The sequence below is a fragment of the Cervus canadensis genome, chromosome 18, assembly GCF_019320065.1.
Source record: "Cervus canadensis isolate Bull #8, Minnesota chromosome 18, ASM1932006v1, whole genome shotgun sequence".
Lineage (NCBI taxonomy): Eukaryota > Metazoa > Chordata > Mammalia > Artiodactyla > Cervidae > Cervus > Cervus canadensis.
In genome coordinates, this window is record NC_057403.1 from 32,726,557 (window position 1) to 32,743,171 (window position 16,615).

Genomic DNA, 16,615 nt, shown 5'->3' on the forward strand with positions numbered 1-16,615 from the left:
TATTCATGATCCTGGAAAAGGCAGCAATTTCTTGGCAAGAAGGCAAAGAGCATTAGCCTTAAAAGAAAAAAAAATTATAGTAGAGATTTCATCAAAATTAAAAATGTCATCTTGTCAAGAAATATCATTAGGGAAATAAAAAGGCAATCTACAGAATGGAACAGAAGATTAGCAATACATACACTTGACAGATGACTAGTATTCAGAATAACAAGTTGTAAAGTACTCTTACAAATTAATGATAAAAGGAAAAACAGTAAAAAAAAAAAATGAGCAAAAGACTTGAAACAATTTTAAAAGATAAATTAAAAGCCAGCAAGAACATGAAAAGGTGCCCAACATCATTAATCATTAGAGAAATAAAAACTAAAACCACTAGAAGACATCACTTTATATATCCGTATGCCTAAGATGAACAATACAACACTGTGGGCAGGCAAGGGTGTGAAGCAAATGGAACTCCCGTGCTTTGTCAGTGGGAGACTAAAATGGCACTACTTTGAAGAACTGACATCCATGATGGTTTATGGACTCTGCTTTTAATCTTCCACCGCTGTGTTACCAGGGCTGAAACTTCCCCCTTCTCCTTAAGCTAAGTCCAGGCTAAATCTGTCTTGCTAGCAGCCAGTGAATTGTGGACACATGAAAAGATAAATATAGACTGTGCCACTGATGATTAGTTGCTGTTATGCTGGGCTTTGTGGAGCCAGGACCACTTACCCACAGGTCCTCAAGCAAGGGCTTGATTGGTCCTGCTCAGACACATCCACAAAGCCAGCGATTCTGAACTGTGACCTAGATGTTATTTGCTGATTTTTCCCTGTCTGTGCACTCTTTTCTCCCTACAATGCCCTTCTGATGAAGACAATCTAGGTCAATCAACATAAATGGGTAAAGAAGAAATGAGAAAAAGTGAGAAAAATCACAAAACAATAAATAGTAGGACAGAGGAGCCTGGTGGGCTACATACAGTCCATGGGGCCACAAAAGAGTCAGATGCAACTTAGCAACTGAACAACAACAACAAGGTAACATATATTAATTTGCAAACCAACTCTGGAGACTGGCATAATGTACATGCAATCTACATGACCACAGACCAAACAGCTGCAAAAACAGTAAGTGAATATTCATTATTATGCAGGGCAAGGCCTTTAAGAAAATGCTAGCAGCAACAAAGCCCCAGGTTTAAGTAAGATGTTAAGTAAGACATTTGCATATTCTAAGGATTAAATAACCAGATCTTACACAGACTAGAGGGCACACAGAAGAACATTTTGAACTGGAGTTTATAGTTTTTAAATGTTAGACCAAGGCAGCAGTAAACTGAAAGCCCAAGGAATATTAAGTTATCTTCAAGTTTACATTTACATATAAATAACCTCAGTCTACCAGTGTAACTTCTGGATAACTGGTTCCTTCCCTTCCTTCTGAGCCTGTATTTCTCAGGCTTTCAAGCACTGGAGAAGCTGGTAGGTGGGATTTATATGTGGCTCAACATTATTTCTGCTGGAGGCATTTACTCTTTAGTTCTTCACCATGTGGGTCTTAGCTTTAATCTAACGCATTCAAAATAACCATTTCCTATTTTGCCTAATCATGTTTTTCATCCAACCTTTCATAACATGTAGAACTTTTATCAAAGAATAATGCATACCTGTGTCGTAATGCACAATAAGTCTTTCACTGTGATTGCCCACAGTCTGTGGTTCAAAATCCACTTCCAGTTGCATGGACTCGCCTACATTAAGAGTTCCAACAGATGGCTCTACAGAGAAGGGCCTGCAACACACATGGAGACACACACCATCAGAACACACTGCTGACTAGTGTGAGGGGAAGGTGAGAGGAGACATGAGTTCCAGGTCTGCAGACAGAGCACACCCTACATCACAATTCAGTGGTTCAGAATTCTACTTTCTCCTTAATGTGAAAAAACTGTATATTAATATTAAAATGACAGATATAGAACAACAAATGTAAGAAAAACTTAAATGGTGCATAATAGTCTTGTTTGTATCCTTGCCGTTTAGCCATTCTTTGAACATTCACTGAGTGATTCCAGTGAAGGATGGACTTATAACATGTATGCAAATACTGTAATTTGCAAAAGAACAGCACCTTCAAAGAGACAAAAACCAAGTTTTGGGAAGAGTTCAGAGAAGAGAAGGTTTTTACAAGGGAAAAACCATATCAAAGTCTCAAAAGGAAAGTGATCACACAATTGCATGAGGATGAGATGAGTGCAGTTTAACAAAGGGTCTATTTATAATAAAAGGGTGAAGGGATACCGGGAAACTACAGGAGACAATGCGATCACCAAGGGTTATTAACAGTAGAACACTTACCAAAGAGCACAAATACCCAAAGAGCCAAGAAGGAGGAGTGGTTTTGAAACCTACCAGTGGCCTAAGAGAAGACTCCAAGGGCTTTAGTCAAGAGTTACAGTCATTCCAGGGGGCCTCACACATAAGACTCTAGAGTGAAAAGTGTCTTGACCTCACATCCTTTGTCTGATTGCCTGCTGGGGCTCCCACTGACTGACCCCAATCAAAAGCCAAAGGCATAGGAGCCTACTGACCTCTTAAATAGGTCAGCCTCCTGGGTGAGAGTAAGCTGGAAAAGGGTGGAGAGCATTTGGAAAGGGGACATCTGTCTCTTGAAAATAGAATTTAGGCAAGGAGACCTTATGAAGAGGTAGGGTAGATCTGGGAACAGGAAATAATTGAGTTTAATTGCCCTGGAAAGGAGCAGTAAGAGAGAAGATGGATCTGATCACGATGTACCTTAAATAACTTTCAGATCTCTTCCTCTTAAAACAGGAAACCCAGCCCATTTAATTCTTTCCATGGTCCATTTCACTTCTTTGAATTGCTTGTTTTTCAAAGTAATGTGCTGGACAATGTATCAGGCAGGCTAAGCTGTTTCTGATTATTTGCTTCAATGCAAGCATTTTTAGAGTCTTCATTCCTTAAAATCTTCCCTTAGATAATGAACTTCATTTCAGAAAACCTAACCTTTCTTCTGAGGGTACGGAGCTTACAGTCTGGGTAGCACTTGGTGGTACCTGAGATTATCACTGCAGGATCTCAAGTGCTTCCTACCATGGATAACTGTTAACTTTCTCTGGTGCTCTCTGCTTGGATTGCCCTTTTCTTTCACTACTTTCCCTTTCCTTTGTCTGTCCATCTCCTGTACCTTCGGCACCAATCCTCCGATGAACTCCAGGCACTGCTGTAGGGGCACCATAAGGTAGTGGTTACTAGCCTGGAGTCAACTGAATGAGTTCAAAACCCACATCAGTCATGAGTTTGAGTAAGTTACTCAAACTTCAGTCTCCTCTCACCTGCAAAATGAGGTAATGACAGCACCTATTTCACAGGATTGTAGTGAGAATTGAAGGAGCTGACATAGGTAAAGTGCTTAGAATAAGTCTGGCACGTAGGAAGAGCTAAACAGATGTTTGTCATTATTTTTGTTATTGCTGCTGTTATCTCCCTCACTGGCAGCCCCTAGATGGAAAAGGAGACAAAGGATGATCTTCAGAATTCAGATGAGATCAGGTATTTGTCACTGTCCTTTCAATCCTTCACTCTGCTCCAGAGATATCATGAAAAACAGAGGACATAACACCTTGTTCAAACAACTTCAGTGGCCCCCATAATTTATGTAATAAAGTTCAAAGTTCTAGACATTTAAAGTCCCAAGTAATCTGCTTCCAACCAGTTTTGGCTTCCTCATTAAACAGATACATCTGTCCAAATGTCCTGTATACCTGTCACATTTCACATCAGGCTGGGGTGGACGGATGGGAGGGCTTTAGTCTCTTCACCCATAACCCTCCCAGCACTGCAGCTCCTCTTCCTTCCAGCCAGACAGTGCCCCCTACATACACATTCCAGAACTGCTTGAGTTTTATAGGAACATTCAGTGTTTTCCCCATCATACTCCTTCCAAAGTCACCTATCAGAGCCCAGACTCAAAGTTACCTCTTAAATTGAATCTTTCCAGATTCTCCCTCTTATTAATAAAGTCTCCTTCCTCTCAGGGGAAGCTGTAACTTTATTTTTACTTTTTACTTTGTACTATAATAAGTTTTCATGCCTGTCTCTCTCAATAGCTAGAGACTTTTGAAAGGAAAGAGAAAGCAAAATTTCAAGAGCATGTACTCTACTCAAGAGCTGGATTTCATATATGTCAATCCTTTTAATCCTCAAAAACCTTGAGAAAGTAGGTCCTATTATTTGCATTTTAGACACGAGAAATGTTTGCTCTAAAAGCACATACAACCGGCCCAAAGCTACCCAACTAGTGAGTGGTAGAGCAGGGATGGAAGCCTGCCTTCAAGTTAAAGTTCTCCCTATCTCCCCAAACTATCCCTGAATGTGGAAACCACCTGATTAGATTTATCTTTGTGTCTCTCACCAGCCCATGCACAGCTCTTTACTCATAAGAGCCTCTCAAAACATGTTGAATTGAATTATAATCAACTTTTAAAGGGAAATTAAAAATATATCTATTTTTTACTTAATCTTTCTACCATTTCGGGGGAATACAGAAGGAGCAGACTTCTGGTATCTCAAGACTTTCTACTTGATGGGAGATGAAGGCGAATCTTACCATCTTTAAAGTTTTTTCCTTTCTTAAAGGCTCAGAAAGAATTAAGAACTGGCCCCAGCTTCCTGGCTTTGAGAAAAACACTGTAGTATTTCTTCTATCTCTGCTTCCCTTGTTCCTAGTATTTTTCTTCCTACACTGTGTTTTCATTTTCTTTTCAAACATTTCTCAGTAGCAAAATAACAGTTTTGGAATGAATTAGTATTACATTACAGAACCTAAATTAATTTTCTATGGACAAAGGGATTCTTCTTAGGACCTCTAGAAATCCTAATTCTAAAGAGTGGTAACAGTTTCTTCCTTTTTGTGCTAATTGTTGGGCTTACATTACACTAAACTTCTTCAGTGGTTAGAAAGTCACCGGGGAGAGTCATTGCTACTTAGAGCTGCCTAAGCTTCCTCAATAAATCAGACATTAATTGGAGAGAGTGTGTTAAGTTCTGGTGCTTAAACATTGTCTATAATTTGATTCTGTACTTCATTTTACTAAAGGCAGACAGACAGAAAAGGCTAGAGAATATCAAGTACCAGAAAATGATCTTACAAAGAGGTAAAAGGTGCTGTTCCTCCAGGGTATAAGGCTGGCTCTGTCTACCAGAATGTCTGGTTTTGACATCCTCATTAATACTGCATACTTGATCAGGGAGGGAATTCAGGTTTGTGAAAAATCATGAGCCATGAGAAAGATTTTGAGTTTTTGTTCAATTCATTATGAACTGCTCATAAGAACTAAAATATCCCATCCAAATGATTCAATATTTTAGCAGAAGGCTAAATATTGGTTGTATTATATTAAACACTGAATATGAAATTAGTATTTTTTTCCTTTAGAGAATCTTTCTTATTAATTGAATCCTAAATTGAGATTTTAGATTTTAAAATTGCTTCTTCATTCTTTCTATTCCACCTTCCAAAATTAATCCTACTTTATTTTTTTTTTTAATTTTTTATTAGTTGGAGGCTAATTACTTCACAACATTTCAGTGGGTTTTGTCATACATTGATATGAATCAGCCATAGATTTACACGTATTCCCCATCCTGATTCCCCCTCCCACCTCCCTCTCCACCCGATTCCTCTGTGTCTTCCCAGTGCACTAGGCCCGAGCACTTGTCTCATGCATCCAACCTGGGCTGGTGATCTGTTTCACCCTAGATAGTATACATGCTGTTCTTTTGAAATATCCCACCCTCACCTTCTCCCACAGAGTTCAAAAGTCTGTTCTGTATTTCCGTGTCTCTTTTTCTGTTTTGCATATAGGGTTATCGTTACCATCTTTCTAAATTCCATATATATGTGTTAGTATGCTGTAATGTTCTTTATCTTTCTGGCTTACTTCACTCTGTATAATGGTCTCCAGTTTCATCCATCTCATTAGAACTGATTCAAATGAATTCTTTTTAACGGCTGAGTAATATTCCATGGTGTATATGTACCACAGCTTCCTTATCCATTCATCTGCTGATGGGCATCTAGGTTGCTTCCATGTCCTGGCTATTATAAACAGTGCTGCGATGAACATTGGGGTGCACGTGTCTCTTTCAGATCTGGTTTCCTCAGTGTGTATGCCCAGAAGTGGGATTGCTGGGTCATATGGCAGTTCTATTTCCAGTTTTTTAAGAAATCTCCACACTGTTTTCCATAGCGGCTGTACTAGTTTGCATTCCCACCAACAGTGTAAGAGGGTTCCCTTTTCTCCACACCCTCTCCAGCATTTATTGCTTGTAGACTTTTGGATAGCAGCCATCCTGACTGGCGTGTAATGGTACCTCATTGTGGTTTTGATTTGCATTTCTCTGATAATGAGTGATGTTGAGCATCTTTTCATGTGTTTGTTAGCCATCTGTATGTCTTCTTTGGAGAAATGTCTGTTTAGTTCTTTGGCCCATTTTTTGATTGGGTCATTTATTTTTCTGGAATTGAGCTGCAGGAGTTGCTTGTATATTTTTGAGACTAATCCTTTGTCTGTTTCTTCATTTGCTATTATTTTCTCCCAATCTGAGGGCTGTCTTTTCACCTTACTTATAGTTTCCTTAACACTCTCCGACATAAATCACAGCAAGATCCTCTATGACCCACCTCCCAGAATATTGGAAATAAAATCAAAACTAAACAAATGGGACCTAATGAAACTTAAAAGCTTTTGCACTACAAAGGAAACTAATCCTACTTTAATAGTCAAAGTTATTCTGGTACCTACAAGAGTTTTAGGTCAAATCTGTAATAAAGTTGAAAACTTATTGTTTGTGTTCTCTGCATATTTTACAGCACATTGAGGCTCCTTTTATAGTGTAAAAAAACATTATGCCTCTTTTATAGTACTTGGAGCATGTTTTTTATTTTAAATTATTATAGAGGTTTATAGTTGTAGCTCTGCTGTTGTGATATACTGTTGGTTAGACATCCTATAAACATTTATTGAGCACTTATTTATTCTAGACACTTTGCTAGATGCTGGGGACATACAAATGAAAAGAGATAAAATCCTTGCATTTGAGAAGCTCATATTCTAATGGGAGCAACAGACACATAAAGAGTTTTACTTTTTGTTATTTATATGAACCTATTTATAAACTTAACCATTAATTAAGCCATTATTTCAATGAAAATAATATGATTTGCTTTTTTTAAACAATTTCCTAAAAGATATATCTAACTGTATAATGACCATAAAAGAAGCAAGACTTTTTGACTTCCCAAACTATTACTGATCCACTATGTCTGTTGACAATCATGTTGTCAATGAAAGAGGGGTCCTCAGTCCTGCCTGGGCAACATAATCACCTATGCATTTTTTAGAATAGATAGTCATCAGGGGATCTCCCCAGACATTTGGATTTAATACAATGTGACCACAAAATCAGCTGCATTCTTCAGAAACCAATTCTGGCGAACTTAGACAGAAAGGGGATTTATTGGAAGGATTTAGAAGTAACTCGCAGAATCGACATCATGGTTGGAATACACACATTTAGAGGAAAGAACATAAAAGTACCATTTGATGCAGAACCTACACAGGAAAACAAAAATGAACAGGAAATTCAACTGAAAGATTTGATCATATAGAAGATGAAAGCTATGAAAAGCCCAACTTAAGATGGTAAACTAGCTCAGGGATTGGTAACAGCAGTAAGCCACTTCCATCACTGCGCTAGAGACCAAAGGAGAGGAGGAAGTATTAGCAGATCCTGGGGAGCGGGTGGAAGCTGGAACCACGGCAGGTCTGTCTGACAGGAGCTAGAAGGGTAGAGGAAATGCAGCCGCTTGCTGGGGCCTCTGCTGAAGTCGGAAAGGGAGAAAGAGAAATACTCTGACTTCTTCCCACTCTCCAACCTCCTTCTAGTTCCCACCCCCCTGGACAAACACAGCTGGAATACAGCAGGTCCACAGGCTAGGGAGGCTAACACAGCCCAACACTGATGCTGAGCAAAGTCTACAAGGGCAAGGAATGGATCTTAAGGTAAACAAGGCCAGGACTGGCCCATGTTTGTTTTCAATCCAAGTTTTATATTAACTTATTGGGAGAACTTGAATGAGTCATTTCCCTTCTCAGACCTTACTTCTTTCATCTGTAAAATTAAAATGTGGGACTAGAGTTTCTAATGTTATCATGATTCCTGGCTAGTCCTTGAGTTAGCTCACCATTTTACCTTAGAAGTGTTTCCACATTATGATTCACTTCCAGTTGTATGGATACAAAAGTTTTAGATCTTTTCCTGCAACTTCATACTATTAAATCTGTGGGAGGGGGGATCGGGATGGGGAATACGTGTAACTCTATGGCTGATTTATATCAATGTATGACAAAACCCACTGAAATGTTGTGAAATAATTAGCCTCCAACTAATAAAAAATAAATAAATAAATAAAAATAAATAAATTTTAAAAAAATAAATAAATAAATCTGTGATTTCATTTTACTTTATATGAATGTATTGCCATTTATGTGTAGTTTTGAAGATTCAGCCAAACAATTCAGGAAGATATGCTGCCTGTGTTTGTTTTTCCACCTTACGTGGATTCTCTCTTTCACTGGAACAATACCAATGTAACAGGAAGTTTTTAACGTGTATTATGGATGGCGGTTATGAAGGGTCTTTTTTCTTAATGAAAAGAGATTGGTTCTTTCTAAGTGACAGTGAGCCAGTTGAACAACTTGCTCCCTTCCCTTCAATCAAAATATGAGTCTCACCACAAAATGCAAACAAAAACTTTATAAGTACTTTGACAATATGAGGAGACACTGATTGACAAGAGCTTTTCCTTTGCCTCTGCTGACTGATTTATCTAAAGTGGGTCAGAGTCCTGCTTCCACCTAGGAAGTAGAAAGCTTGAAAGAGTGTTTCTCCTACCCTAACAATGAAAAATGCCAGATAAACCACAAAATCACAATTTTTCTCAAACCCATTAGAGAGCTGACATTGCAGGGCCAACAAAAATGGGCAATGCCCTGCTCCTAATTAAGATGAGACGTGTGTTAAGGAGTTCACCTGTGGCAGGGAGAGCATTCCTACAAGCAGAAGAAATGATGAAAGAGGATGGAGCAAAAGCAAAAGACGTATTTGAAGAGATAATAGCTGATATTTTCCAAAAATAAGGAAAGATCCAAGAAGCTCAGAGAACATCACGCAGGATTAAGATCAAAACAAAATAAAAGCAAAATAAAATTATTAAAAAATAACCAAAAACAAAATCCACACCTAGATTCATCACATTTAAACTGCTAAAAACCAAATATCTTCAGAAATCTTGAAGGTAGCCCAAGAAAAAGATATATTACCTATAGACGAACAAAGCTAGAAATCTCTAAAATCTCATTAGAAAAATGTGGCCAAAAGCCAATAAAGTGACATATTTCAAGTACTAAAAAATGTATATATAATTCTATATTCATCAAATGTATACAGAATTCACAATTCTATAGAGAAAAAAACCTTTCAAAAATGAAGACAATATGCTTTTTTCAGGTAGACAAAAACTGATAGAATATCCACTAGATTTGTGCTACAAGAAATATTAAAGTAGATTTCAGCCAGGAACAAATGATATCAGACAGAAACTTGAATCTACATGAACTGGTTTACAGATAGTGATGCTCCTAGGACACATGTAAAAATTAAGCACAAACTCCCTCCTGTGGGATGTGCCTCAACCTACATTATGGCATCCCTGCTACTTATAACATAGCAGACGAAGTAACGTGAAAACTATCCCACCAGAAAATACCTAGGAAGCCTGGATAAAAAAATAACTTACGTAAATGTGCAGCTAAGCGTGTGGAAAAAAAAGAAAAGGCAAATCCACAGGATTCAAATCCTCAGGAAAATAAGAACCAGAGCAGTAGGCGACTGAGCCCTTGAAGCCTGGGTTTTAACAGCTCTGCTAATCTAGGAGACACGGTCTTGGGATGGTGAAGTGAGGGGGACTGGCAACAAAATCCCCATACAAACCTGAGAAACGTCAAAGGCTACCAAAACATTAGCACAAGGAAAAATGTCTATCTTGGTTCTAAGGGAGGGAAATAGGGACTCTAGGGAATTCATATTGGACACGTGTCTTCTACAGGTTTGGGGTTCAGACATGCATGCTCAGTCCAGGAAACCCTAAGCCAAGAAATTCCCAGAAGGGCAGTGTATGTGGTCTAACCTTTGGTAACCAGGCAGAAGTAAATGCTAATCCTTTCTGAAGAGATGTATCCTTAAACTAGCAAAGGATTCCACAGATAAAGCCCTTATGAAAATGAATTCATGATCCAGCCCAGGATCTGCACTATTTTTCAAAAAGCCACAGAAAAGAACTTGACCTTCTGTCTCCTGTCTTCCCAGGCTGGCCATTCTTATTATGGTCCTGCTCATCAGCCAGCATTTTCATGTCCCATAACAACTGTTCTTTCCTGTCTTATAAGAGAGGTCCTTGAGGGCCATATTTGTACTGTCTCACTGTCTACTACACTGTAGCTACCAAATAAGTAATCAGATTAACATTGAACACCTTCGCTTACTAGCTGTGTGCCTTGAGCAAGTTATGCAATCTCTCTATTGCTCAGTCTCTTATCCAGCATTTCAGAAAACCACTTATACCCAAATAGGTAACCTTGAATTTTGGTTTTCTCATGGGATGAAGAGGAACTCTGCCCCATGTCAAGGAGGTCTCCCATCCTTGCAACTGAAGATTGTAATAAGCAGTTGCATCTTGACTGCTATTCTGGGAAATTACATGTGTGGACTAGATTAGCTAGAAATCAATCAAAACCAAGAGCTGAAGGAATGCATACCTATGAGTTTTGATGTGAAACACAGAATCTTTGTTGCCAATGTTTCGTACCAGCAGGGTCTTCTGAGTGCTGTATTTGACAGGGCAAGTGGAAAAATTCAGCTTGTCTGGAAAATCTATGATGGCTCGTGCACCTCTAGCTTTGATGGGCACAATAAACTTTTCTCTTTCAGTAACACAGGTCAACATATGGGCATAATCCTACAAGAGAAGGAGACAATCATTACTTGTGAAAACACCAATGATCCAGATAACTATAAGAAATATAGCTATATGCCAAGCATCTTGGAAACAGTGTAGTGTGTGTGTATATATATATATATTCTATGAAATCTTCTCCAGAAAGATATACTTTCAATGAGATTAATTAATATCCAATGAGATTAATTAAAACCTACAAGCCAATAGAGAAGCTTATACTTCTTGTGTTTCTCAGACATTAGGGAGCTGGGATGCAGGATAGTTGAGGTGCATTCTTCTTTAGACCAGAGGAGGTTCACACCAGCAACTTCATGTTCTCCTTTTAAACCCTACCTACTTATCCTTCAAGCCATCTATTAGACTGATAGCTCCAATTAATGGTCTCTAACGGCACTCTTGCAATATGACTGTACAGCTTCTCCATCATGAGTTGAGTCTATTTCTTCAACTGTGTTCTGACCAATGGAATTTGATAGAACTTATGCTGTGCCAGGTCCAGGTTAAGGCCTCCAGAAGTTTTGGGCATTTCTGGTCTAGATCTTTAAATCATGCCATGTAAGTAAGTCTGGTCTAGCCTACTGCAGGATGGCAGCCCAGTTATCCCAGCCAGGGCCATGCTAGACCAGACTGAGGCACCAGATATGTGAGAGAGCCCAGCCAAGTTAAGCAGTTGCTTACTCAACTCATGATGGGGTCCCATCAAGTTTATCTAAACCATAGTCTTATGAGCCTTAATACTTGAATTTGGGAGTGGTCTGTCATTATACAACAATAGCTAAAGAACACAGAGCCATTTCAAACCTCACCTCATGTGCAAAGCCATTACTGACCATTCCAAATAAAAATGTGAGGGTCTTGGGCATCTATCTTCCCTGTCTTAAGTCTAAATGCATAAATACAACAGAAGTACTGAATCGAGTCACCCTTTACCTCCTCTCATAAAATTGGAATTCTTACCCTCAATGCACCAGAGTAAAGTTAAAAGTAAACCCTCACCAACAAGCAAATCTAAACGTGAAAGCGAAGTGTCAACAGTCCCCTAAAGAATAGGCCAGAAGCTCAGAAGTCACCGTGAAAGGAATTTGCTATCTAAACCAGGATCATTTTCCTTCAAGTTTCCCCATCATTTTAGCGTGTGTTTTTGGCTGCAAGGCAATCTTGATTAAGTATTATGGCCTCTTGGAACTCAAGTTTCCTTTTGGTAATCACATAACAAATGGTTTTCAGTGGTGAGGATTTTAAAACCTCTTTGGACTTGAAGTACTGAGCAGAAAATGGGAACGTCTGACAAACTGACAATTAGACCTTAAGGCCATGCACTCAATTTCATGAAATCCACAGGACAAGTAGGAAGCAGTGGTACCATGTCAATCAGTGTTCAGGTGCCAGGCACTGAGCTGGGTCTGGGTACAACACAACTGAGTAGTAAACACAGACATGGTTCACCTCGAGCTTACACAGTGATGGCGGAGACAATGAATGAGTAAATAAAGCGTACCTAATGTACAATGTAACACATACACAAATATATGAAAAATATAAAGATAAAACAGCTAGGTGTGGTCTCATGACACAGCCTTACATCTGTAGTCTCTCTGCCTCCCTGAACCCAGCAGCCCAATCAGCATCTCAATGGCTACAAACTTACCATGGCCCAGAGCAAAGTCCCTGACTAATGCCATTGCCTACAGCTGTGCAGAGAGGCCCTGCCAAGGGAAGGAGTGGGGCCTGAAATCCAGTTCACTCTGACAGTGCCTACTGAATCAGTCTACAGGAGCAGCCTTTTCTCATGCCCACAAGAGCTCCAGAATGCTGACTGAAGGCCTGCTCATGACCTTCTTTCCACTTTAAATCTGTCCCTTTACTGCCTCCCTATCTCGGTACTGGCATCTACATCCTTCCAGTGGTCTGGATTTAATACTTTGGCATGAGACATCCTTAATTGCTCTATTTCTCAATTTCTTAGTAAACATATAGGACTGACCCTCAAAATATATCTAGACCACAATTAGGTCTCACTATCTCTACTCTGCCATCTTGACCTGACCCTACCCCCTCCAATCTTTTCAGGATCTTCTAACTGGACCCTTTATTTCAAACCTTACTCCCTGAAACTCTATCTTACACACAAGGGCCAGACATGTCAGCTCGGGAGGCTCCTCTGTTCAAAATCTCCCAAACAGAGAGGTGGGGTGCGCTGAGTGCTATTATCTGGCACCCCTGTCATTTTTCTAGCCACACCTCCCTCCCCCACTGGCTCCTATCCTCCAGCTACAGCCTCGCCTTCTGCTCCTCGAGTATTTTAGACATGCTCTCCCTTCAGAGCCTTCAAACTCAATGTTCCTTCCATCCAGAACACACTTCCATGTAGTTATGCACATCACTCGCTCCCTCACTTTCTTCAGGACCTTGCAAAATGTCCATTGTCTCCCCTAGGCCTCCTCCGACTGCCCTACTGTAAACTTAACTCTCCCTCTCCTGTCTCATCAACCTGAGCCTTTCGTTTGCTTTAGCTTTCCCAAAGTGACCTTATGTGCTTCCTATTTATTGAGTCTATTTTATGCCTACCCCATATCTCCATGCCGACAGGGATTCTGCCCACTGTACTGACTTCACATACCCAGTGTTGAGAACAGGACCTGGTATTTAATAAACATTCAACAGGTATTTACTGAAGACAGACAAATGAGTAATATGATGCAGAGTGAAGAGAAATGAGACATAAGTGAGCAGGGAAAGGCCTCTATGAGAAGGTGACATTTCAGCAGAAACCTAAGTGAAGGGAGAAATGATACCAGGGGGGTGGGTGGTAATTTGAGCAAAGGATGACTCAGAGACCGTGGCCAGAGGGGAAAACGGCAAGGAGAGGTTAGAGATACAGCAAGGAGGTGGTGGGAGGCCAGATGACATAGGAGCTTGTAAGCCATTGGGAGGACCTGAGGACGGCCAAAAACATGAATGATGCTGAAAGCTGATCATGATGTACCTGACTTGTGTTTTAGAAGAATGACTAGCTGCTATGTAGGCAATGAACCGTAAAGAGGCTAAGATGAAAAAAGGGTGGCCAGTTAGGAAGCCACTGCAGCAGTCCAAGCAAGAGATGACACTGACCTGGCTTAGTATAATAAATGCTTAGCCTAGTGCTTGGTGAGTAGTAAGTATTCAATGAATGTTAGTTGTCATTACAAAAATGTTGCATAAAACACAATGATTTGCATAAGGCATGTAGGAAAAACTCAATTTGTGTACTCTTGTTGTTGGGATAATAATGGTAATCCTGGTAATTAATGATGATAATAATAGAACAGAATAATTTTGGAAAACAACAAGGACTTTGAAGAAAATAAAATGGTGAAGTGACACCATAGGAAGGGGCTGCTTTAGGTTAGAACAGCCAAGAAGGCCTCCCTGAGGACGTGAGGATGGAGACCTGAATAGGAAAGCATCCAGTCAGGTAACATCTAGAAATGGTGAGGGGAGTTGCAAACATAAAGTTCCTAAGGTAGGAGCAAGTAATGAAAATTAGTGGGCAGTATTCATGAAATTTAAGTAAATTTCATGAATTTCATGAATTGGACTCAGTTCTTCAATTGATTCTGGTTTCTGCACGGTAATAGCAGGCTCAAAAATTATGCCATTCAGATATAAGGAAGTACAAGTCACATGAAGCATACTTGATCCTAGAAAATGCCACAGAATTCAACAACGAAACAGTCTAGTCTGATTACATCAGAATCCTAAAGAGATAAGTACTATTTTCACTTTTTCTTAGGAGATCAAACCCAGCAAGCAAAGGTTTTGTTGGGAATTAGAAACTGGAAAGCTGCTGGCATATGTGGAAACTTAATATTAACTGAGGCTTTGACAGAGAGAACAAAAGATGCTGCTGAGTCCACGATGAGAGGTGATCTGCAAGTAATTTTTTTTATATTTACATAATTCTCTGTCTTGTTCTATAAGGAACTGAAGACAGCTGAAAATAGTGTAGGAGGCTAGTTGAAATATTCACAGGGATGTGTTCAAATCTTTTCAAATTTCCCAATGAGGAAGATTTGAAATTTTATCAGAACTATATACTTTTTCATAATCAATTCACATAAAAGAATATGAAGAAATTCTTCACACAACTCCTTAAAAATGTACTCTAATCACTAAAGTTCTATATTTAAGATGACTATATTAGATTATATAATATACAATTATATATTGCTCTATTGGCTTAAAATTAATTCATGTATTGTGACTTGGGAGGATTTTTCAGCCTGCAAGCTAAGCAACTGCTTTAGCTGATGTACTTCCTTCTACTGTACTTAAATTCAGAGCAACCAGGTCACCATTCAGAGCCAAAATATTTATTCCAAACTCTTTCTCCTGTACTATGAGAGACTTAGTCATGAATTACTTTACATCCTAAAATGCTAAATGGTCTCCAGATGAAATTTCCAATCCAGTTTTTTGTCCAATAGCCTTCCTTCCAACATGCCTATCCTCCAAACTTAAAAAAAAAAAAAAAAGATGCAGTGGAATACTAAAGTGGCAGATTTGACTCTGAGAAGTGGAAAGAATGAATCTTGATTTTATATTAGCTCCGTGACAGAAAGCAAATGTGGCAATAATTCTGTCCTTTAATATCTTAGGCAAAGAAAAATGATGTCTTCTACTGTAGCAAACAACTCCCCAGGCATTCAAGAGTGAGTACAGCCCATGTGATTAAGCCCTCACTATCCTCTTTCTGTCTTTTCTCCACTCCTAAACTTGAGGTGGAATGGCTAACACAGTAAAACCAGGTGTGATTAGGACTCAGCACATCTAATACTCACTGTCCTTAAAAAACATTATAAATTTCCTAACCAGTTAAAACTACTTTACAGTATATTCTCACTCTGAAATTCACCTTTCTAAAGGGAAGAATCAGTTCTCAAGTCCTAATCAATTTGAAAATAAGACTAATCAGGTCTCATGAGCCTTATTCTCTATCACTCTTGAGTCTTAATATGATTTAGCTGAGGTCTCAGCTTCCTAGGGGCACCTAAGCTTTTCCATCTGTTAAAAGGGAATAACCTCTAACCTTTGGCTTGTGAAGATGCCCAAGGACTTTCAAATTTATTTTGATCACTTTTATTATTTGTATATAACAATAATGTGGTTACCTCATGATTCATGTACAAATCATCATTTAAGATAATATCCTCGAGCTTTTTTGCTAAGTTACCTTAAACCTACCAGTCTACCTGTATCTAAGTCCATTACTCTGCCTTCACTCCTGTTCTTACCTAAGACCAACTTCTTGCCTCGAATACTAGATCAACCTTTTTACTCACCTTAGGATTTTCCCGAAGCAGCAATTTTCCCTCTTCACTGAATATTCACAGCTTATAACAACGCTTAAATTGCTTAAATAAACATCAGCCTATAACAATGCTTAAATTGCTTATATAAACATTAGCTTAAACAATGCTTAAATAGCCTCATCTTAAATATTAAATAACCAACCCTCAATCTCAACACCCACCTCTAGCTACCG

The 16,615-nt window shown here is 39.1% G+C and overlaps 1 protein-coding gene across 1 annotated transcript in view; it reads right to left on the reverse strand.

Moving 5' to 3' along the window:
* HYDIN (HYDIN axonemal central pair apparatus protein) overlaps positions 1–16,615 on the reverse strand; it is a 356,564-nt gene that overhangs the window by 282,079 nt on the left and 57,870 nt on the right. The window contains 2 exon segments of the mRNA XM_043435789.1: positions 1,658–1,782; positions 10,892–11,091. Coding sequence (XP_043291724.1) covers positions 1,658–1,782; positions 10,892–11,091 — 325 coding nt within the window.